At 42.5% G+C, this 21,578-nt stretch overlaps 1 protein-coding gene across 3 annotated transcripts in view; it reads left to right on the plus strand.

Moving 5' to 3' along the window:
- The first annotated feature begins 12,957 nt into the window (after positions 1-12,957).
- The window catches only part of LOC135108136 (general transcription factor 3C polypeptide 3-like), a 36,741-nt gene continuing 28,120 nt past the window's right edge, over positions 12,958-21,578 (plus strand). The window contains exons 1-2 of one of the 3 annotated variants that reach the window (XM_064018855.1): positions 12,958-12,982; positions 21,343-21,456. In XM_064018855.1, coding sequence (XP_063874925.1) covers positions 21,343-21,456 — 114 coding nt within the window. In that variant the 5' untranslated portion in view covers positions 12,958-12,982. Of the gene's footprint in view, positions 12,983-13,500; positions 14,260-21,342; positions 21,457-21,578 lie in introns of those variants that run through there. The other 2 variants (XM_064018854.1, XM_064018856.1) reach the window with 2 other exon arrangements.

Raw genomic sequence — 21,578 nt, forward strand, 5'->3', positions numbered from 1 at the left:
CATGTGGAAAAGACGTGGAAATTTAGTGAATACTTGCGTACTCAAGATTTCACCAGAAATCCATGAATAATCCACATCGAATTCACGTGCCGTGCCCATTGGGTATTGTTCCCATCTTCCTCATCCTCGGTGGTCGTGGTGTGGCTGAGCCCTTTCTCCTCCTTCCCACTGCACCTGGGGCTACCAGAGGGGGGAGGGGTTGTGGTTGTGGTTGCCTTTTCTTGAGCGATTCTTTGTGAGATGTTGTTGGGCAGAGGAGCTGGACCCATGGCGCCTGTGATGGCTTTAAGTATAGCTGCCAAAGGTGGGTCAGGAGGCAGCTTAACATCTTCCAGGCCATTGAGCCGAAGACTCTCTGTAAGTGTTGCCTGGAAGGACCCTAGATCTGCATTAACCAGATGGGCGTGCAGTACACACATGAATCCTGCCATGTTGAGTCCCGCTGCCTCCAGGGTAGTAACTTTTGTAGCTTTGGCATAAGTTGTTGTGGGCTGCATCTTCTGTCATTGCTTCTCTTCCTTTGTTTTTAGTGCCTTCCTACATACTGGGCACTGCATGGCTCTCACACTGTGAGCTCCCCTGCAGTTTACACAGTGCTTGTCTTTGGCCTGACACATCCTGTATGTGTGGTCCAGGCTGGCACACTCAAAGCACCTGGTGTAATCAGCAGGACGGGGGCACTAGTTTGTGGGATGCGTTTTGATCTCCTGACACTTGTTGCAAGAGAATAGAGGAGTGTATATCTCTTGTCTTATCTGTGAAGGGGGGATGGACATGTTGAACATCCTGATGCCCTGCTTTCTCATCTTCTGAGCCATACAACTCTCCTTGAAGGTGATCTTGAAGGTGTTCTGATTGGGGAATCAGAACACTTCTACCACCTTTGCCCAGTTGTGAAGCCGTTCAGTTTCCTCCTCCATCTGCACAGGTGTGTGCTCACAGATGAGCTCATCGAGCCTAACACAGATGATTGTTCTATGGGCCCTGAGCTTTGGGGTAGCAGAGGAGTGAAAGTTTTTTTCCTGCAGCTTCATCAAGATGCTTACCTGGAAGATTAGGTCCGCATCCTGGTCTGTCGCCATGAGGACAACTATAGCATCCCATACAGGGATGAGCTGCACCACTTCCACATCTGGGGCCAGTATGTCCAGGAGCTTTCACTTGGTAGCAAGCTCCTTCAGCCGTGGATGTTTAATTTTCACTCACCCCATGGCTGTTCAAAGGTCAATAGCACTAACATATTCTCGTGCAATCATGGTAACACTGTGAGCTTGGGGTTAATCCTGGGCACTGTAGAGGGAATGTGTAATCCTGACACCATGGGGAAAGTTCTGTAGCACTCACTTGTGGTTGGGGAGTAAATCCTGGGGACTGTGGAACGTGGGCACGGGCAGATCCTGGGCACTGTGGTGAGAGAGAACAGTGAAGAAGCACTGGAGAACACTGAAATCCTGGGGACTGGAATGTGAGATTCCTGGGCTAGTGCGATGAGATGTACCCAGCTCGGTGACCAGAGTGAGACTGACTCTGGCTGGCCCCCCGCCGCCTGGCTGTAGAGCCACTTGCTGATTGGCCAAGACTTGGAGCAGTGGAGCCAGGAAGATTCGGGAGATGTATCTTCCTCAGTGGTTGTAGGTAGACTGGGTGAGTGCGAGTTGAGTCGACATCTTGCTGGCTGCTGATTGGCTGGCTGGTGGGCCGGTTATAGCTCTCAAGATGTGGCTGTAGCAGTAGTAGGTTGTGCGCACTTCCTTCTCAGACAGAGCGGTCTGGGATTGTCAAGGACCAATCACAGAGCTCGCTGAGACAAGGACCCTTGATCCTGATCCGGAATCGAGAGGAAGCTTGTGTCTCTCTCTCACTGAGCTGGGTCAGGGAAGACACTGGTATGCCACTCACTGATTGGCCAGGAAGCTGGAGTCCTATGGACAACAGCGTCTGGATCGAGGAGCACAGGCAGGGACATCCTTCCACCATGGAGTGGGTTGTTGTTGTTTAGATTTACCACTCAATGAAGTGGCCTGGGGCTTTACTTTCTCAAGGATGGCCCAGAGATGGAGTAGGTTGTTGTTTAGATTTACCACTCCATAGAGTGGCCTGGGCCTTTACTGTCTCAAAGATGGCCTGGAGGACGGAGTTTACAAGTTTACAAAGTTTATTAAGAAAAGATGGGTTACATAAGAGTAGGAGGGGGGTGTACCTGGGCTGATACACGGGAAGAAAAAGAGAGGAAATATAGAAATAAAGTAGGAGTAGAAAGTTGCTAGGCGGTCTGGCCTGCTGCTGTACAGTAATGAAAGGTCACAGGGCAGTGCATGCTGGGTCAGGGGTGGAAACCGGAGTTCCTGGAGGAAAACCACCCGTACTGCTGTGGGAGAGAGAAGATGGGGAGGGGGATACACATGTAATACATTACAATACATTTTACATCTCATGCAACTCTGATATTTACACAAAAGAAGTGAAATATACAATATATGTTGTGACCACAGACAGCACAGATGTCTTCTAGGTGGAAACCGGAGCTCCCGGAGGAAAACCACCCGTGCTGCTGTGGATAGGGAGATTACATCTTAACATAATATACAATGTAATACACTATAGCACACAAGTGTCCAGAAGTCTCATGACGAGTGTCCTTGTCATAGTTGGGGTTGTTCTATAGTAGGTGAGTCCTGTTGCCTTGTGAGGGTGGCAGGTGGGGTCGTAGTCAGAGGTGTCGAGGTGGTTTACAGGGGAGGCCTTCAGTGGTGCTGGTGCGCCATCAGACCCAGCACGTCCCCACCACTGTATGTGCCTGAGGCTCAGCCCCACTGCCGGGAGCTGCGTATCTTATCCGGAGGATGTGTACCCCTTGCTGAGACGACAGGAAAGTGTCCCAACAACTCAGGGCATGGGGCTTCAGGGGGGAGAATCACACAGCAGAAATGCCACTGAGGGTTGCTGTCGGTGTCACCAGGGGTGTTATCAGGCCTGACTAATCCCCAAAGTGGTGAGACAACAGTGAGATGCTACTTCGTTGTTGTGGTTCCTCGGCTCTCAGGAAGGGAAGAGATAGATGTGCACACTCAACCATCAGCCATCGGTACATGGAGGTGAGGGGCAGGCATGGTGGAGACTGGCAGAGGATCTATGGGCATAAAAGAGAAAAACACAAACAGTATGGCATAGTAAAAGGCAGGAGGGAGGGGAGGTGCCGAGAAGGATGCAATTACAGACAGGGGATATAATCAGGGGATACATGTTAGGGGAAGTTAACATCACCTATAGCAGGGCTCTGGTGGGAGATCCTCCAGTCCTGAATCTGGAAGATATGAGAGTATAGTTCTGTTAATCTTACTGCCCCCTGGGCAGGTTGGCCTCCCATGTTTAACAGTAGTGACCAGCTCCTGGGAGGAAATAAGACAGTCCAGAGGAGAGGTACCAGTGAGACGGGCAGGGTCAACATTGTCATAAGGGTACATTCTTTGCACAGCAGCGGCCACGTAATCCAGCACGAGGTTGTTATTGTCAAAGTCGTCATTGTAGTCTTCCCTGTAAATACGATCCCAGGTGGACATAAAAAGCCGTTCTTTGTCAGGTTGGTGTATTTCTTGTCTCCTGTGTTGGCAATTAAATAAGAGTCAGGTCCCGTTGTTCTCCCTGAGAGACACTTAATCTCCTGCCTGAACTTCCTGGGATCACGGTTGCTGGCAGCCAGACTGGCCAGCCTCCTTCCCCAGTGTTCCCTAGCCTCTGTCGAATATGAGTCCTGCAATGCAGCCTTTAGCTGGGAGTACTGCCTGTAATCATCATAAGTCCAGCTTCTCAGCATTGCTCTGTCATGCAGTGCCTGAAACTGTATTCTGAGCAGCTGCGTTTGAGACCTGAGTTTGAACGAAGTCTGTGGTGTATGTCGGTCAGCAGTTGTCTTTACCATAGTCATCCAAGTCTCTAGAGCATCGTTAATTTCCTCCAAGGTACCATAACTAATGTCAGGAAGCTCTGTCATCTGTAGGGCATCGTCCTCTTTGAAGGCATCCCAGTTGGTCCCGTGAAAGGAAAATGTTTTGGTGCTGGGGAAAAGAATGGGGAGGTGATGTTGAGGATGACAGGAACGTGGTCACTAGTTGTAAGAGAGGTGAAAGGGAATAGTGGAGAAAATTGGCTCTATTAGTCAGGGCGATGTTAGGGAAGGAAGAAGTTTGATGGTTGAAGAAGGTGGGGGAAATGGGGTCCAATGTGACATGCGGTGTGTCAGTGAAGGTAGTCTATGATGTCTGTCCCTACTTGGTGTACCCAAGATAGGGTCACCTAATAAGAAAACTAGTGTCTGTTTGCAAAGTAGGTGGAGATAGTCTGGGTGTGGTAAGTAAGGTTGCTGTGGCAGGAGGTAACTAGTGGCAATAAGAATAGGTCTGTCAGGAGTGTCAGTCTCTAGTGCAAGGGTTTCTGATAAAAAATCATCCTCAATTCTGTGTTGTATGGTGCTCTTGACTGCAATGGCAACCCCATCATTTACTGTGTTACTAAAGTTCTGTTGGTAGACTCTAAAGCCTGGAATCTTAAGTCTTGTCTCGTCACTTAGTCCGTGGCTATTAATGAGAAAGATGTCAGGGTCGTACTGTCTGTAAACTTTACTTAGGTCAAACTTACGGTTTTCCCAGGAGAGAATGTTATGCTGGATTACTCATAGATGAGGCATTACTCACGTGCTGAGGGTAGTCTCCCGTGAAGCAGGTCACCTATTACTTGGTGGGGAGCATTCCTGGCTATCTCAAAGTCCTTGTTCGAGAAAATAATCTATGACTGAAGGGAGGCCATGTTCTCTTGGACATAGTCGAGTACCACTTGCTTCATTTCAGGTGGGCTGGTGTGATGCAGGATAAGGTTCCCATGCTGCAGGCACTGGTCGAGTTCGTTGGGGGTGGAACCGGACATCTTCGTAAGTGCCTAGTTCCTGGTCAGAGTCTTGCTCCGATGCCTCCAAGGCCTCATCACTGGAGGAGGAGGAAGCAGAAGAGGCCACAGAAGCAGCATCATCAGAGGCAGGCGGGGCATTGGTGGCTGAGTGAGAGCCTATGGGCACTGGAGAGGCGGTGTGGGCAGCTCTCATGGAGAAAGCCCTGATGATCACCTCTGGGGCTTGGAAAGATGGCAGAGGGGGTAGCTTGACATCAGGCAGACCGTTCTCGGCCAGACTCACTGAGAGGGTCTACTGGAAGGAGCCCGGGGATGAGGCATTGGCCAGATGTGCATGGAAAAGGCACATCAGGCCAGTCAGGATATTGGAGGGGTCTGGGGTAAGAAGTCCAGTGGGAGAAGGGGTTGCTTGAGCAGCCTGAGCATAAGTGGTGTTGTTCTGCCTAGTCTGAGCCTGTCACGCTGCCGCTTCCTTCCTTTTGAGGGCCTCTTTGCAGGTGGGACATCACATTGCCCTAGCACTGTGCTCTCCTCTGCAGTTGAGGCACTTTTTTGTAGAGGCTTTGCAGTCCCTGTAAGAGTGTTCAACACTGCTGCATTCTAAGCAGCACATGTAGTCGAGTGGTTGGGGCAGCTCCTGGAGGGGTGATCCTTCACCGCATTACACCTGTTGCAGGTCAGGATGGGGGTGTAAATCTCCTGCCTCATCTGGTACCCCGGGATGTGGATCTGGAAGAGATGGATTGGATGGAATGACAGAGTGGGGATGCATGGTAGTATATATATACCCTTTGCTGGCTAAGCTCTGATGTCATACGTACCCAGCCAATCAGCATTCATTAAAAAGACATGCGCATGACAACACTAAATTTCTGCTATACGTCACTAGCCAAGATATTTTTCATACGTATGACTAAAACTGTTTTATACTCATCCATTGTAATATCGAGTTTGTTATAAATACAATGATCAGTACAAATAATGTTCATATTAAATGTTGAAGCTAAAGGGGAAAAAGTCCTGAGTAATCATGTGAATATTCATCTCAAAGAGTGGTATTCATGTCAATGGATTTGAGTACCAGCATTGGTAATCAGATCCGTCGGCTCTCCTCAGATCAGTGGGGTTCAGGTCCAGTACTAAGATCCTGCCCACCCCTACCCAGCAGTATGTTCCGAGTCAGCCACCTGGGTGGTCCAGGTGCACATTAGAGACAACATATGTAACATTTCAGGCAGCCCAGGTGCACGTTTGAGATGACACATGCGAAGAGTGAAGGGTGCAGAGGCACAGCTGTAAGAGAGGGAGGGACATGAACAGTGGCATACACTAATGTGGATGGTTTAATTTCAGTGATGGATGAAGTGAATGAATTTATAAAAGCAAATGAACCAGACAGCATGGCAATGGTAGAAACTAAAGAGATTCAGAAACAGCAAATTTAGGATGGGAAAAGTACAATATGTGGATAAGAAACAGATGTGGAAAAGGAGGAGGTGGAGTGATGATGCTTGTTAAAAAGGGTATCAGGGTGGAGAGTGTGGAAAAGGCAGAAGGCTTGGTGGAAGGCCTGAACTTACAACTAATAAATCGAAGAGGATTATGATATATCACAGTGGTGTATGTCCCACCAAAAACAAAGACCTGGAATAGACAAGAGCATGAACAGTTGCTGAGTGAAACAAAACAATGGCTTGTAAAGAAAATTAAAGAAAACAACAAAATTGTTATAATGGGAGATATTAATTGTAAAGAGATAAGTTGGGAGGAGTGAAACACAAGAGGAGGAGAAGACTCATGGGGAGATAAGGTTCTGAAACTGGCAATGAACAATATTATGACACAGTGGGTTGAGGAAAACACTAGATACAGAGGAGGAGAGGAACCATCAAGACTTGATTTAGTATTATCAAAAGAAACAGATATTATAGAAGACATGAACTATAGTTGTCCACTAGGAAAAAGCAATCATGTCATGATAAGGTTTTGTATTAAAGAAAAAAGAGAGGAAAGTAGATGTGAAGATTATAAAAGTGAAAGATTTAATTATGGTAAGTCAAATTTTGAACAAATGAGGAGATACTTTGATAAAGCGGACTGGAGTACACTTATCACAGCAAGTAATGTGCAAAAGAAGTAGGAAGCTTTCATCAATATTTATGAAGAGGGAGTGAAAAGATATGTACCAAAGTAGAGACAAGAAGATATAACAATGACTGGTATAATAGAAAATGTGAAGGGAGGAGAGGGAAACGACATGGAATAGATAGCAGAGGAAAAGTATGCAGGAGCTATGGCAAAACTACAAAACTACAAGAAATGAATATGTAAGGGTTATTAGAGAAGAAAGGAAAAATTATGAAAGATGTTATGGACAAATGCAAAGAGGAACCAAAACTATTCTTCAGATATGTGAACAGCAAAATGAAAAATAGAGAAGGAATAAGCAGATTGAAGGTGAATGGTCAAATGTGCGAGGATCTGGCTGAATTAGCAGAGATAATGAACAGGAGCTTTCAATCAGTATTCACAAAAGAGAAAACATGCCGTCATAATGCCCCTAAAGGTGCCATGCATGGATTGATACAGGGGCTGCATTTAACAGCGTAACCTGTGGCACCTGGAACGTTATGTATTTACCTAGTTGTGCTTTATAGGAAAAGAGCTATGCTCGTGCTGTCCCATCTCCATATCTTTTAATATCCAACTTAGCCTTGAATCCATGTATACTTTCTGCATTTACTATCTCCTCATCCAGACTGTTCCATACATCAATACTTCTATATGGGAAACTATACTTTTTGACGTCTCTTCTACAAGCACTCCTCTTCAGCCTCTTCCCATGTTCTCTAGTGTCCCATGTATCCCAGACCATTTAGTCGCTCTGGTCCACCTCCTCTACTCCCTCATATGCTTTATATATCACAATCAAGTCTCCCCTTTCTCTCCTCTTTTCCAACGTTGGTAGATGTAGCCTTTCCAGTCTCTTCATATAACAAGTCCCTGATACTTGGTACTATCTTCGTAGCTGCTCTCTGAACTCTCTCCAACTTCCTTATATCATTTTTCTTGTATGGCGACCACACTACTGCTGCATATTCTAGTCTAGGTCTTATCAGTGACACGATCATCTTCCTGACCATCTCTTCATCCATATATGCAAAGGCCTGCCTTATTCTTCTCAACAAGTTATAGGTTTCTCCTGTAATTTTGCTAATGTGTTTCTCCGAGGTCAGGTTCCCAGTCACTGTAACACCGAGATCCTTTTCCTCTTCTGTTCCACTCAACCTTACACCATTCAACACATAATTTCCTTTTACTCTTCTTGTACTTTTTCCAAATTCTATTACCTTACACTTCTTTAAATTAAATTCCATTTCCCATCTATAACTCCACTCTGATATCTTGTTCAAGTCTTCTTGTAACGTTCCACAGTCCCCTGCACTCTCAACTTTCTTCAGCAACTTTGCATCATCCGCAAAAAGGCTCACATAGCTGTTTACACTCTCCGTCATGTCATTTATATTGACTGCAAACATGATTGATGTTAGTACTGTGCCTTGGGGTACTCCACTTAAGACTTCCCTCCATGATGACTTTTTATCTTTTACCACCGTTCTCATTTCTCTGTTTGTCAAGAAATTTTCCATCTATCTCAGCAGGCCCCCCCTTAGCCCACCATTATGCTTCATCTTCCATAACAATTTCCTGTGTGGCACTTTATCAAAGGCCTTTTCAGGTCTAAATAAACACAATCAGCCCATCCATCTCTCTCTTGCATTATATCCACCACTCTAGAATAAAAACTCAGTAAGTTTGTAACACACGATCTCCCTCTCCTAAATCCAAATTGTTGCTTTATTATCACTTCATTTCCTTCTAGGTACCGCATCCATTTATCCTTCACCAATCTTTCACACATTTTGCACACCACACTTGTTAGACACACAGGTCTATAGTTTAAGGGCTCCTCTTTACTACCACCTTTGTAGATTGGCACTATGTTGGCTCTCTTCCATTCATTTGGGACTCTGCTTTTAATTAGAAAACTTTCAATAATATTATGTACCTCATATCATTATTCCTTAGTAATCATAAGTGAAATGTTCAATAGTTTTCTATTTACATGAAAACATGTAATATGTGTAAGTATCAGTATTCAATGCTATATTAAGCACCGAAGCCGATGCTCACTTGTTAGTAGAGTGTGGTTAACCCACTGATCGCCTGTGGGCGTCACTCACGGCCAAGTCGCGCTCAGACAAAGACAGGCAGGATGGTGACCGAGGTAAATACTTTAATTTTGTAGTAAAAACTGATTGTCATAGTGCCAAGTTGATTGCATGTATTGTTAATGAATTTTGTAATATGTTGAAAGTGTTTAATATCAGTGTATAATGTTATTTTGTAAGAAATTGAGACCGAGAACTTGTTCGCAGTTCTTACGGTCACACCTACCTCATCAATAAACGTGTCAGGGAGAACTGCCTTTCCTCGACCCTACGATGATGGGTGTGATCAGTAAAACAGATCACCTGAGAACCAATTGGTGCCCAGCCGGTGCGGCTACAGTAATAATTAGCGTTGTATTTATTAGGTAAGACCAGTTTTACATGTGTAAGTTTAGATGAACCCAAATAATGTAATTTTGTTAAACCAGGATGACCAGCAAAATAAGTTGTAATCTTCAGTCTTGTCAATAAGTAATTACCAAATCTTTGGTGGCCCTCGAGACCATAACCAAGTGCATAATTGGCCCTCGAAATGATTTGAGTTTGACACCCCTGGGCTAAGAGGCTGGGGCGGTTGAGTCTGTGGGTGACTTTCCCCCTGAGCCTCGTTACCCGCTCCGCCCGTGTCGGTAGCAAAGGAGATTACAAGATTATTTGTTAGATAAGGACATGGACTCTGAGTAGCAGAGCAGCACTGAGATGATAAAATGTTATTGAAGGTTTGTACTTAAGGGCGACGATTTTATGAAGGAGGGGGCAGTATTATGAACGCGTATACTCGTATGTAGCAGCACTACAGATGAGCACATGAGCATGCTGTGTGTATGAGGTAGCCTCATATGAGTACATACTGTATGTGAGTACATATGAGTACATGTGTGAGTACATGTGTGGGTGACTTCGCAAGTGGCGTTGTGTGGCTTATTGTTCTGAGGCTGGTGCTGTTATCTACAGTGCTAATGGAAGGAGAGCTGACACGGGCATATAGGTTGACCTGGAGTCATGAGGGTGTCCGTGTGTATGTATGTGTGTTTGTGTGTGTGTGTGTGTTTGAGGGCGACATGACAAGACATGCGAGTTGAGTTTGTGTGCGACTGACTGACGGTACGAGTACCTGGTGCCCTTGTGCCTGCCTGTGTATCGTGACTGTATTCCATGATCACTTTTATACTGTTGTGTAATATATGGACATAAGGAAAAGTGTGTTTTCCTTCCCTGCTCTGTGTGACTTCTCACTGAGAGTGACCGGGTGAGTCACCACGCCTAGCTAAAGGGGCGATTTTAAAATCCCTACTCCCATGTTAAATTGCGTATGTTCAACTTGCATCTCCTTTCTTATTTATTGACCAATTTCTTTAATTAAAAAAAAAACATTTTAATCAGGAAGGATAGGAAAACAATGTCTGCTATCGTGTTTTCTTGTACGATATTTTTTTTTGTTCGATGAAAAGTAATAAAAAAAACTGATTTTCAAATAATTGTCAAAAATCAAAATCAACTTCAAAGAAAATAATCGATAACAGACTTTGTTCGTCTCTCATAGTTTCATAAGCTGCAATAGCCCATGTGTAACATGAATAACAACGGAGGAGATGATTTTTATATACCAAAATCCATCATTATGAGATATTATGTCACAAAGTTTAAAGGATGACTATAATATACCTCATGCAGCTAGGGACTTGAAATTCACATGATATATACATTAGAATATGTTGAAAAAGCAGACATAGTTTTAATTATTCCGATTGGTTTTGTACATAAGCCTAAAGCGATTCATGATTTCACCCTTAATTCCCGGGGGCGGGTAGGGGGGAAAGAATTTTGCTGTATTTCGCCATATTTCTAAGTGAAAACCAATGTTTAACTGTTTAGAATAAATAAAATATTAATGCAAAAGGTATCTGATGCAGATACATTGATTATTTGCTGGATTAACCCTTTCCTTCCGGCAATCGTATATATACAATTGCAAAAATGCGTCCGTAGCGACGGCGATCATACCGGTAATCAAGAATTTTCGCGCCTCAATTTTGAACTCCAAGCGCGGTTTCTCGAATCAGATGGTATGAGTGGAAGTGTCTGGCATGTTTCCACATGTATTGTTGTCACTAGCTCTGGAAATTTAGCGGTAATTGAGCTTTTTTCCCTTTCTCCGGGCGACACTTGGCAACCCCAGTGACCCGCCGGGTGGAAAGCACTCACTGGGTGGAAAGCACCATGATAAGTGCGAAGAGACATCCTGATAAGAGCGAAGGATCTCAGATCATAACTCATCATGGAGCAGGACAGAACATACGTACTCAGCAGTTTTTCTGAGTTTGAAGACAGTGACTGAATATTTAGAAGAAGAAACTGAAGAAAGCGAAGACATTAGTGAGGACTCAGAGAGAGAGAGAGAGAGAGAGAGAGAGAGAGAGATCAACTAATAACAGGTTGGCACATGAAAGCGTGTGTGTGTGTGTGCGTGCGAGAGAGAGAGAGAGAGAGAGAGAGAGAGAGAGAGAGAGAGAGAGAGAGAGAGAGAGAGAGAGAGAGAGAGAGAGATAATGTTATTTGCCTGAAACTTGATATGAAAAGGGATGAAATCTCTCTCTCTCTCTCTCTCTCTCTCTCTCTCTCTCTCTCTCTCTCTCTCTCTCTCTCTCTCTCTCTCATTGGAAGTGTACAATTTCCCCTCCAAGATGAGAGAGAGAGAGAGAGAGAGAGAGAGTGTGTGTGTGCGCGCGGTGTCATCGCTCTCCGCTCTCCGGGCTGTTTCTGGATGACGGATCACACAGCGGGAGGAGGAGGAATCCTTTATAAGGCATAAACTCAACTTTGAGAGGTCACATCGAGCTACAAAGTACATCACTGTATTCAGAATAACAAAGAGAAGATAATTATTAGTATTCAAACAATTTTCTGACAATTTCTAGGTTTGCCATTTTTAGCCGTCATACAAAACGGGAAAATAATTTAAGCGCCGGAAGGAAAGGGTTAAAACACACACACACACACACACACACACACACACACACACACACACACACACACACATATATATATATATATATATATATATATATATATATATATATATATATATATATATATATATATATATATATATATATATATATATATATAAAATTTTCGCATATATATCCGAGAAAAATAGTTATGCCTGAAATTTTGTGTTCTCTAATGTTGTACGCAGCAAGAGAGCTGTAGGTTTTCATAGGATACTAAAGAAAAACGGGTATATCAGAAAAAAAAAATGGATAAAAAGGGAACAAAAATTATCATACATGTCTCACGGCGAGTGAAACTGGAATTTCATGACTGAAGACCTCATTACATAAGGAATTTTTTTTTTTATCAAAACGTTGCATATACCGAAAAAACGAAAAAAAAAAAAAAAAAAAAAAAATATATATATATATATATATATATATATATATATATATATATATATATATATATATATATATATATATATATATTGCCAGAAGGCGTAATCACAGGAGTAAGGACATATAAAGGAAGAAAATGTTAATTGTATTAATGAAGAATGGAAGTAGAGCGAGGCGTTGGTGTAGGATGGTACTGAGGTCCGATGTTTATATCTGAAGATATCGAGATATAAGACATAAGGGAGATGAATAATTGTGCTGACTCAAGGGGCTTCCGAGGTTGACCTCTGTCCCTATGGCCTGGCAGAGTAGAGGGGTGCTTTATCCCTCTGGTTAGGCCGGGAGGCAGAGGGAAGCCTACTGTTGTGAGAAGACCTGTACTCTCCTCACTGGTAGGGCGGTGTGGAAAACGGACGGCAAAGTACCCAAGATTGTTCAATAGACCTCGAATATGTAAGTTGAGGACACAACATTGTTCTATAGGTTTCGATGTTGAGACACTATATACGTTGTGAACCGTAAGGAATGTAATTGTTGCTATACTTATAATCTGTGTATTGACCAACATATGTACTTACGATCGCGAAATCGTTCTTGTCAGGTTTGACCGTAACTGAATAAATTAACGAGTCAACGAAACGGGTCTAGTTCCTATCCACTGTCGCATTGTGGCGGCAAAATATATATATTCAGATCCGGGTCGTACAACCACCCCCTAAAGTCCTCTCCGACACACATGCCCCAGCCCCGCAACTGTGTGAGGCACCACTTGCCTGCTGGTGGGGGTGTATGTTTTAATATAATGACATTAAGACACTGGAATGTGAAGAGATAAAGAAGAGAATTAAAGACTGAAATACACACCAATGACAAAAGGAAATGGAAGAAAGGTCAAGCCTATACATTATAAAGTAAACATCTGCTGAGGAACAGCTATAACACCCCGGCTTTATATATTCTATATGTAGCCAGAATGAACAACCTTGATCTCAACGACAGAAGACGCTTCCAAAATGAATACACATTTATGCATTTGAGGGGCAGCAGTAGACTGTGAGAAGACCCAGAAGAGCACTGAGCAGTCCAGCCCACGCCGTTCGAACCTGCTCGCAGCGGTGCTCGTCCCTGCCCCGGTAATTGTAGCCGCATCGTGGGGTTGTTCCTCTTCACCCACGCAGACCACTACGAACACCTGCTGTACTAAACGTGAAACATAAAAGAAAATAAATCCAGTATTAGAAAAAAAATAAAAAGTAAAAAGCAAGGAGCCGTGCCGTTGCCAAGGCGAAAGCTGCTACCTACATCACAGGTAAACAAACAGTGCTGCTGCCCACCAGCCGCCGCGTGCAGGTTTCTGGTCACAGACACGAGTTAGAAAAACAGGAATCACTGAGAAAGAGGAATGAGTGCTGAGAAAGGAGAGGAATTAAAACATTTTTGCGGTTAAGAGGAGACGAGACAGTGGGAACACAAGAGGGAGCCTCAAAACTGCTAAACTGCTTAAAAAAAAAAAAAAAAACATATACATTTAAAGACGTGAAGAGTGAGACCTAAGAACTAAGAAACGATTCAAAGCGTATCATACTCAAAGGAGAAGGCACTTCGGCCAGCGCTGGTCCATCAAATTCACAGCTGGAGCAAGATCACGCGGAGGCCAAGATGTGACACTGAAGGATACAGGGATTGTATTATGCAGTGCCTTCAGGTGCTCGCCGACCTTACTGGTACAGGTGAGGAAGCATGCGTTTGTAATATAAGCCACTTGGTAAACCGCATCACCCAGATACTAACTCCTTGGTTTATTTCATCGTGTAGATATTGTCATTTCGAGTAATTTGACCAGAAAAAAAAAGTACTTCTGACCGTGCAAGACTAAACATTGTGTGAACCTGACATTCTTCACTCTGCCGTTCTATGTTTGAACCACAGCTGTTGCTTGTAGTATAGTAAATTTATTTTGGGTAAAATTTGCAGTTTCAACCAACTCCCCTCCTCGACCTCCCTAACTTACTGTACCTGCCCCTTAAGGTAAACTAACCTACCTAACATTTTGTAACCTTCTAACTGGGGGACTTTGTCCCTCCTGGACACCCCCCATAAGGTAAACTAACCTAACCCAACATTTTGTATCTGCCAAAACAGAGGGGGGCAGTTGCCCCTCCTGGACCTTCCTGTAAGGTAAACTTATTATTAATTTACAACAGGGTAAAATGGAGGTAGAAATGTTCCAAACAGTGAGATGTAGATGCTGAGAAGGGCTATAGTTATGTATGGTGTATTGATTGAAACAACAGTAAAACCATATTTTGTATTGAGTATTTAGGTTTGGCCCACATGGGGACTCCTGCCCATCACTCACCCATGTCAGTCACAACACTCATCTCTCTGTCTGATACATTAATTATTTATTTCTTCAAGATGAATCTGAGTACATCCATTTCTTTAATAAGAATGAAAATATTATGAATGTTTTGCTAATTTTTTTTCTCTGTAGTAGTCACTGGCCAAGGAAAACAAAAGAAAAAATCTCATTTAGGTGCTAGTCCCAAAAGAGATGTGAGAAGAATCATTAAGAATTAAAAGATAAGTGTCTTGACACCTCCCTCTTGAAAGAGTTCAAATCATAGGAAGAAGGAAATACAGAAGCAGGTAGGGAGTTCCAGAGTTTACCAGAGAAAGGGATGAATGACTAAGAATACTGGTTAATTCTTGCATTAGAGAGGTGGACAGAACAGGGTTGAGAGAAAGAAGAGTCTTATGCAGTGAGGCCCTGGGAGGAGAGGAGACATTCAGTTAGAAAGATCTGAAGAGCAGTTAGCATGAAAACAGCAATAGAAGATAGCAAAAGATGCAACATTGCAGTGATGAAAAGAGGCTGAAGACAGTCAGATAGAGGAGAGGAGTTGATAAGAAGAAAAGCTCTTGATTACACCCTGTCTAAAATAGCAGTGTGAGTGGAACCCGCCCATACATGTGAAGCATACTCCATACATAGATGAATAAGGCCCTTGTACAGAGTTAGCAGCTGCGGGGGTGAGAAAAACTGGTGGAGACAACTCAGAATGCCTAACTTCATAGAAACTGTTTTAGTTAGAGATGGGATGTGAAGTTTCCAGTTTAGATTATAATTAAAGGACAGGCCGAGGATGTTCAGTGTAGAAGAGGAGGACAGTTGAGTGTCATTGAGGAAGAGGGGATAGTTGTCTGGAAGATTGTGTTGAGTTGATAGATGAAGAAATTGAGTTTTTGAGGCATTGAACAATACCAAGTTTAGTCTGACCCAATCATGTTAGAAAGATCAGAAGTCAGGGATTCTGTGGCTTCTCTGAGTGAACTGTTTACATCTGTGGAAAGCCATGAAAAAGTGCAGGGTGGTATCATCAGCATAGGAGTGGACAGGACAAGAAGTTTGGTTTAGAAGATCATTGATGAATAATAGAAAGGAGTTGGGTGACAGGACATAACCCTGAGGAACACTACTGTTAATAAATTTAGGAGAAGAACAGTGATCATCTACCACAGCAGCAATAGAATGGTCAGAAAGGAAACTTGAGGTGAAGTTACAGAGAGGATAGAAGCCGTAGAGAGTCTGAAAATCAGAGCTTTATGCTGAATTCTATCAAAAGTTTTTGATATGTCTAAGGCAGCACCAAAAGTTTTGCCAAAATCTCTAAAAGAGGATGACGAAGACTCAGTAAGGAAAGCTAGATCACGTAGAGCAGTCTTGACAGAACCCATATTGGCAATCAGGTTGTGAAGTGAAAGATGTTTAACCCGTAAACTGCGACATCTGTCACATGATAAACAACGTGTAACTACAACTTACATCATGTGATGTAAAGGCTATTTTGAAATTTGGTGGCTTATATTTTACTCCCATGTGCTTTGAAATGATGTTTGACAACTCAGGGTGAGTGATTCCATGCTCCCTTCCTTATCACCCACTCATCCTTAGTTCTCCTCAAGACATTATGGAAAGGACAGGTCAGTCACCTCAGTGCAACCCACAACTCTCCTTATGCTATAAGATGTAAGATAACTTACACAAGATCCATTCCTATAAGAATGAAAGAAACAGTGGATGATTTCAGCAGCAGTGGTGAGGAACAAAGTGTGAAAAGTAAAAAAAAGTGGTAGAAAAGTTATTACTGCATGTGGTACTGAGAGCAGAGGTAGGGAAAAGCATCATGCACAGCCCACACCCAAGCCTACCTCACCATCTTGTCCTAAAGCTGGAAATAGAAGAGTGAGCTAATATTTGTTTTTTCTATAGTTTTCCATGGAATCTTTCATTTTATAACAGTAAAAATTATTTTTGAGTAATTTTTTCTGCTGATGATTGCACACTACAGTTATGACTGCTGAAACCCTATTGCACAGTTTATGGGTTAAGAATCTTCCTGTTGAGGATAGACTAAAAATTTTAGAGAAGCCAGAAATTAAAGGAATAGGACGGTAGTTTGAGGGATTAGAACAGTCACCCTTTTTAGGAACAGGTTGAATGTAGGCAAACTTTCAGCAAGAAGGAAAGATAGATGTTGACAGACAAAGTTGAAAAAGTTTTATGAGGCAAGGTGCAAGCACTGAGGGGCAGTTTTGGAGAACAACAGGATGAACCCCATCTGGTCCATAGGCCAGCAAGGGTAGAAAAAGGTAGCATGAAGTAATCAGAGGGTGGAGGAGAGGGAGGAACAAGCCCTGAATCATCCAACAAAGAGTTTTTAGCAAAAGGTTTGAGTGAAGAGTTCAGCTTTAGAAATAGATGAGATGGCAGTGGTGCCATCAGGTTGAAATAAAGGAGAGAAAGAAGAGGAAGCAAAGTTACTGGAGATGTTTTTGGGTAGGTGCCAGAAGTCATGAAGGGAGTTAGATATTGAAAGATTTTGACACTTTCTATTACTGAAGGAGTTTTTGGCTAGCTGGAGAACAGACTTAGCATGATTCTGTGCAGAAATATAAAGTGCTTAAAATTTAGGTGATGGAAGGCTCAAGTACCCTTTGTGGGCCACCTCTCTGCCATGTATAGCACAAGCTGTGTTAAACCAAGATTTGGAAGGTTTATGTCAAAAGAAAAGTGAGGAATGTATGCCTCCATGCCAGACACTATCGTATTATGTGTTCAGTTCACAGAGACAGGTCTCTGACACGAAAGCAGTAGTCATTCCAAGGAAAATCAGCAAAATACCTCCTCTGTCCCCTAACTAGCAGAGGCAAAATGCCAGAGGCATCTCTGCTTAGGGGGATCCTAAAGAGGGATTGGAATATATAGATATGAGATTGTGCTCTGAAGAGCCCAAGGTAGAAAGTAGGGTAACAGCATAAGCAGAAGGATTAGAGGTTGGGAAAAGATCAAGAATGTTGGGTTTATTTCCAAGATGGTCAGGAATACAAGTAGTGTGTTGCACCAGTTGCTCTAAGTCATGGAGGATAGCAAAGTTAAAGGCTAGTTCACCAGGATGGTCAGTGAAGGAAGAGGAAAGCCAAAGCTGAACATTGAACACTGAAGTCTCCAAGAATGGAGATCTCCACAAAAGGGAAGAGAGTCAGAATGTGCTTCACTTTGGAAGTTAAGTAGTCAAAGAATTTCTTATAGTCAGAGGAGTTACTTAGTAGGTGAGAGGTATACAGTACAGATAAATTTAGTTTAAGAGTAACTCTGCAGTCGTAGCCAGATGGTGGAAAACTCGGAAGAGTCAAGAGTATGGGCATGAGAGCAGATTAAGTCATTGCACACATAGACACAACAACCAGGTTTGGATTGAAAATGAGGATAATAGCAATGATTTTTTGGTTATATACCATGATAGTATATAGCACTGCTCTCCAATGTTGTCAAGGTCATACAGTGACCAACAACAGCCATGCACCACAGGTCAGGTGGAGGCAGGTGATGGAGGTCACTCTATCTGGTCACCATCTACAGTGAAAACTTGGTAAATTTTAAAGTTTCAAGTTTTTCTTGGATATTTTGGTGTGTTTTAAATTAATCTGCTAACTGTTTCCTCTGGAAATTAGCCTTTCTTTTTCCTAATCCCCCATTCCACAGGAACTGCTGATTTGCAATAAGGCAACTAACAAATTAATACAAAACACTCCAAAACTGACCAAAAAAAAATTTTTTTTCTCCTCACAGATAACACATGCATTATGATATCACTGTTACCCCCACTCCCCCCTTGGAAAGTAACAATTTGTGAAAAGAATGAATAATCAATTTATGCAAAACATGCCTAATTCTGCCAAAAGAAAAATATTTTTGTCCTCAGAAAGACACAATAATGTGCTGTTGTTCACAACCACACACTTTGATCACTCGTTATGGAACGTATCACTGGCCTCATACCTCAGGACTGTTAGGTGCTAAAGCAGATTTAACCAAACCTAACTAAACCATAGCTAACCTAACCTAACCTAACTAAACCTAACCTAACTTAAACTTAACCTTACATAAACTAACTAAACCTAACCTGACCTAACTAAACCTAACCAGTGCACACAGACATCTTCTTCAGACTGATTTAAATTCAGGCCGCGTTTTCCCTCTCTGATGAAATAATGTGCTATGACGGACCAAATTAATTATGTATTTTTTTTATTGTCCTGTGGCATGATTTATTTGGTGTCAGCACACTGAAATCACTCACTGCAGTGGGACACACATGTATGAACTCGCGCAGCATCACTCAAGAGTCAGTAGGCAGTTAATGATTTAATGTCAAGTGGTGCAGTGTGGCACTCCGGGCAGCAGTTCAGGCCAATACTGGTAAGGTTACAAAAATTGCTAGTGGCATTATAATGAATTTTCAATGCATATATATGGGGTTGAAATTAATGAATGAAAGGATCTATCTGGTGAGGCAGGTAAGAATTGCTGTTGTTCCTCGGGCAAGGAATTTGATATATACCAAAAACTTCCCCAACCCCCCAACACCTTCCATGTGTGTGTTTCACAGCAGTGAGAAAGAACTTACTTATGATGAAAAAATATATATACTGTACTTGCCAGTGCATTAGATGGTGGAGATGCATCATGTGAGATGCCATCTCACACACCAGCCAAACATGCCACTCACAGTTACAAACTCCAAGACTAATGGTGGTCTCTAGATCTCTCACACATGAGCCCTGACCATAACACTATCAACTTGTTGCACTAAGAAATCCTAAACCAAAACTATCAAAAAACTGAGTAATCCCAACACACAGTAATCTATAGAGGTACTTGGCAAGACTGGACCTGACAGGGACCTGTTTTAGATAAAGTATATACTGCTCTTGTATATTCTGTCACTGTTTCCTGAATCTGTGGCAAGATAAGCTTGTAGATGCACTGTGTTAGAAGTGACACCAGTGATAAGGGAGAGAATACTAAATGTGCAGGGCTCGTGGAAACATCTGGCTTCCTCTGAGTCTGATGTGTGAAAGGAAGTCTATGTCTGCCTGCTGCCCTGAGATTGGTGGTGCTAGTTTGATTCCCAGCATCCTCTGTACTAACCAGCAGACTGAGTGTGCAGTTTGAACAGGTTTGTGAGGAACTTTGAAGAGAAACAGTTCTCCTTTGAGCCTAACACATGCATGGCTCATTACACACAGGCTCATATATATTTCTTTCAGACTTATTCTGATGTACAGAATATGGTAAAATTCGGGAATTTCTGTGGTGATCATAAAATTTGATTAACACAGTTATAATTAAGGGATTTGGCATAATGGTGTCAGGTGTTATGTGAATGGGGAAAAAGGTTATTTTAAGTTAGGTTTTATTAAATTGGGTTAGGTTTGATGTAGTTGAATCTATTTTATTGAATAGATCTTGTCATTTGTGAATATTTTAGTTGGTGTAAGTGATGTGACAACTTTTGTCTGCCATGCTAGAGAATAGGAATTGTTTCTGATATCAAGGTGTTTGCAACTTTGGTCTCAAAATATTGTGTTGTACAACTCACGCTTCTGTTATAGCTAAGAGACTCTATTATGTAAATTACTGGTGTACAGTAGCTCCAAATCTATCTTGAAAAAAAAAAAGTATACATTCTGACACAATGGACAATATTATTTGACATGTTTGGTGTTTATGGAGGCAACAGTTGTTAGCCCTATACACTAGGGATGGTTGCCATATATTATGACCTGGGAAATTGATTGGCATATCAGCATCAACCTTACCAACAACCTTACCGATGTGACACATGATCAGGCAGCAAGCAGGTTTCATATTGTTCATTATGCCACAGTTTGCAACACACTTTAAAGAGGGTTTGAGGGCTACTGTGTGTGATTGTTTTTGCTTATCCTTTTTATTGTCAATCAGCACCTCTTACACTAACTCAGGGTGGGCAGTCATTCTGACCGACAGACATAAGAACAGAAGAAAATAAGGGAAGCTGCAAGAAGCATCAAGCCTACATATGGCAGTCCTTGTATGAACCTATTTTCACTTATTATTCCCATCCATAATTCTGTCTAATTTTCTTTTAAAGCTCCCTTATGACTCATCACTAACAACCTGATCACTGAGTTCATTCCATTCATCTATCACTTTATTTAAGAACCAATTCCTTCATGTCTCTTTTTAGAATTTTAGCTTTTTCAAGCTTGAACCCATGGATAGTTGCACACTTTGTTCATTTCAGACAAAAATGTGGAACACAAAGTAAAGGCTGATCTTTCTTAATTATTTAGTTTGTTTTGAATATATCAAATATGTTGATTTTGGAATAGTGCTATTTCTTGAAGAAATGAAAATGGGTTTTTGTTTTCAGATGAAATGGGAAATGTGTTGATAGTATGAAATATAATTTTGTTACTTCCAGATGAATTCTACTGTTACGATCTCTGAGGCCGGGAAGATGGAGCATGTTGAGGTGGAGATGATAGACATGGGGCGAGGGGGAGACACTGGCCACCACTACAGGGACATCTTATCGGTGAGCCTCTGCGTCTGCCACACACCACCACCACCACCAACACCACCACCACACTGTTCACATCACCAAACACAAGCTCTGTGCCTCATTGCTGTCAGCACCATAAGATAAATTCTTTCCTC

Source organism: Scylla paramamosain, chromosome 16 (assembly GCF_035594125.1).
Source record: "Scylla paramamosain isolate STU-SP2022 chromosome 16, ASM3559412v1, whole genome shotgun sequence".
NCBI lineage: Eukaryota > Metazoa > Arthropoda > Malacostraca > Decapoda > Portunidae > Scylla > Scylla paramamosain.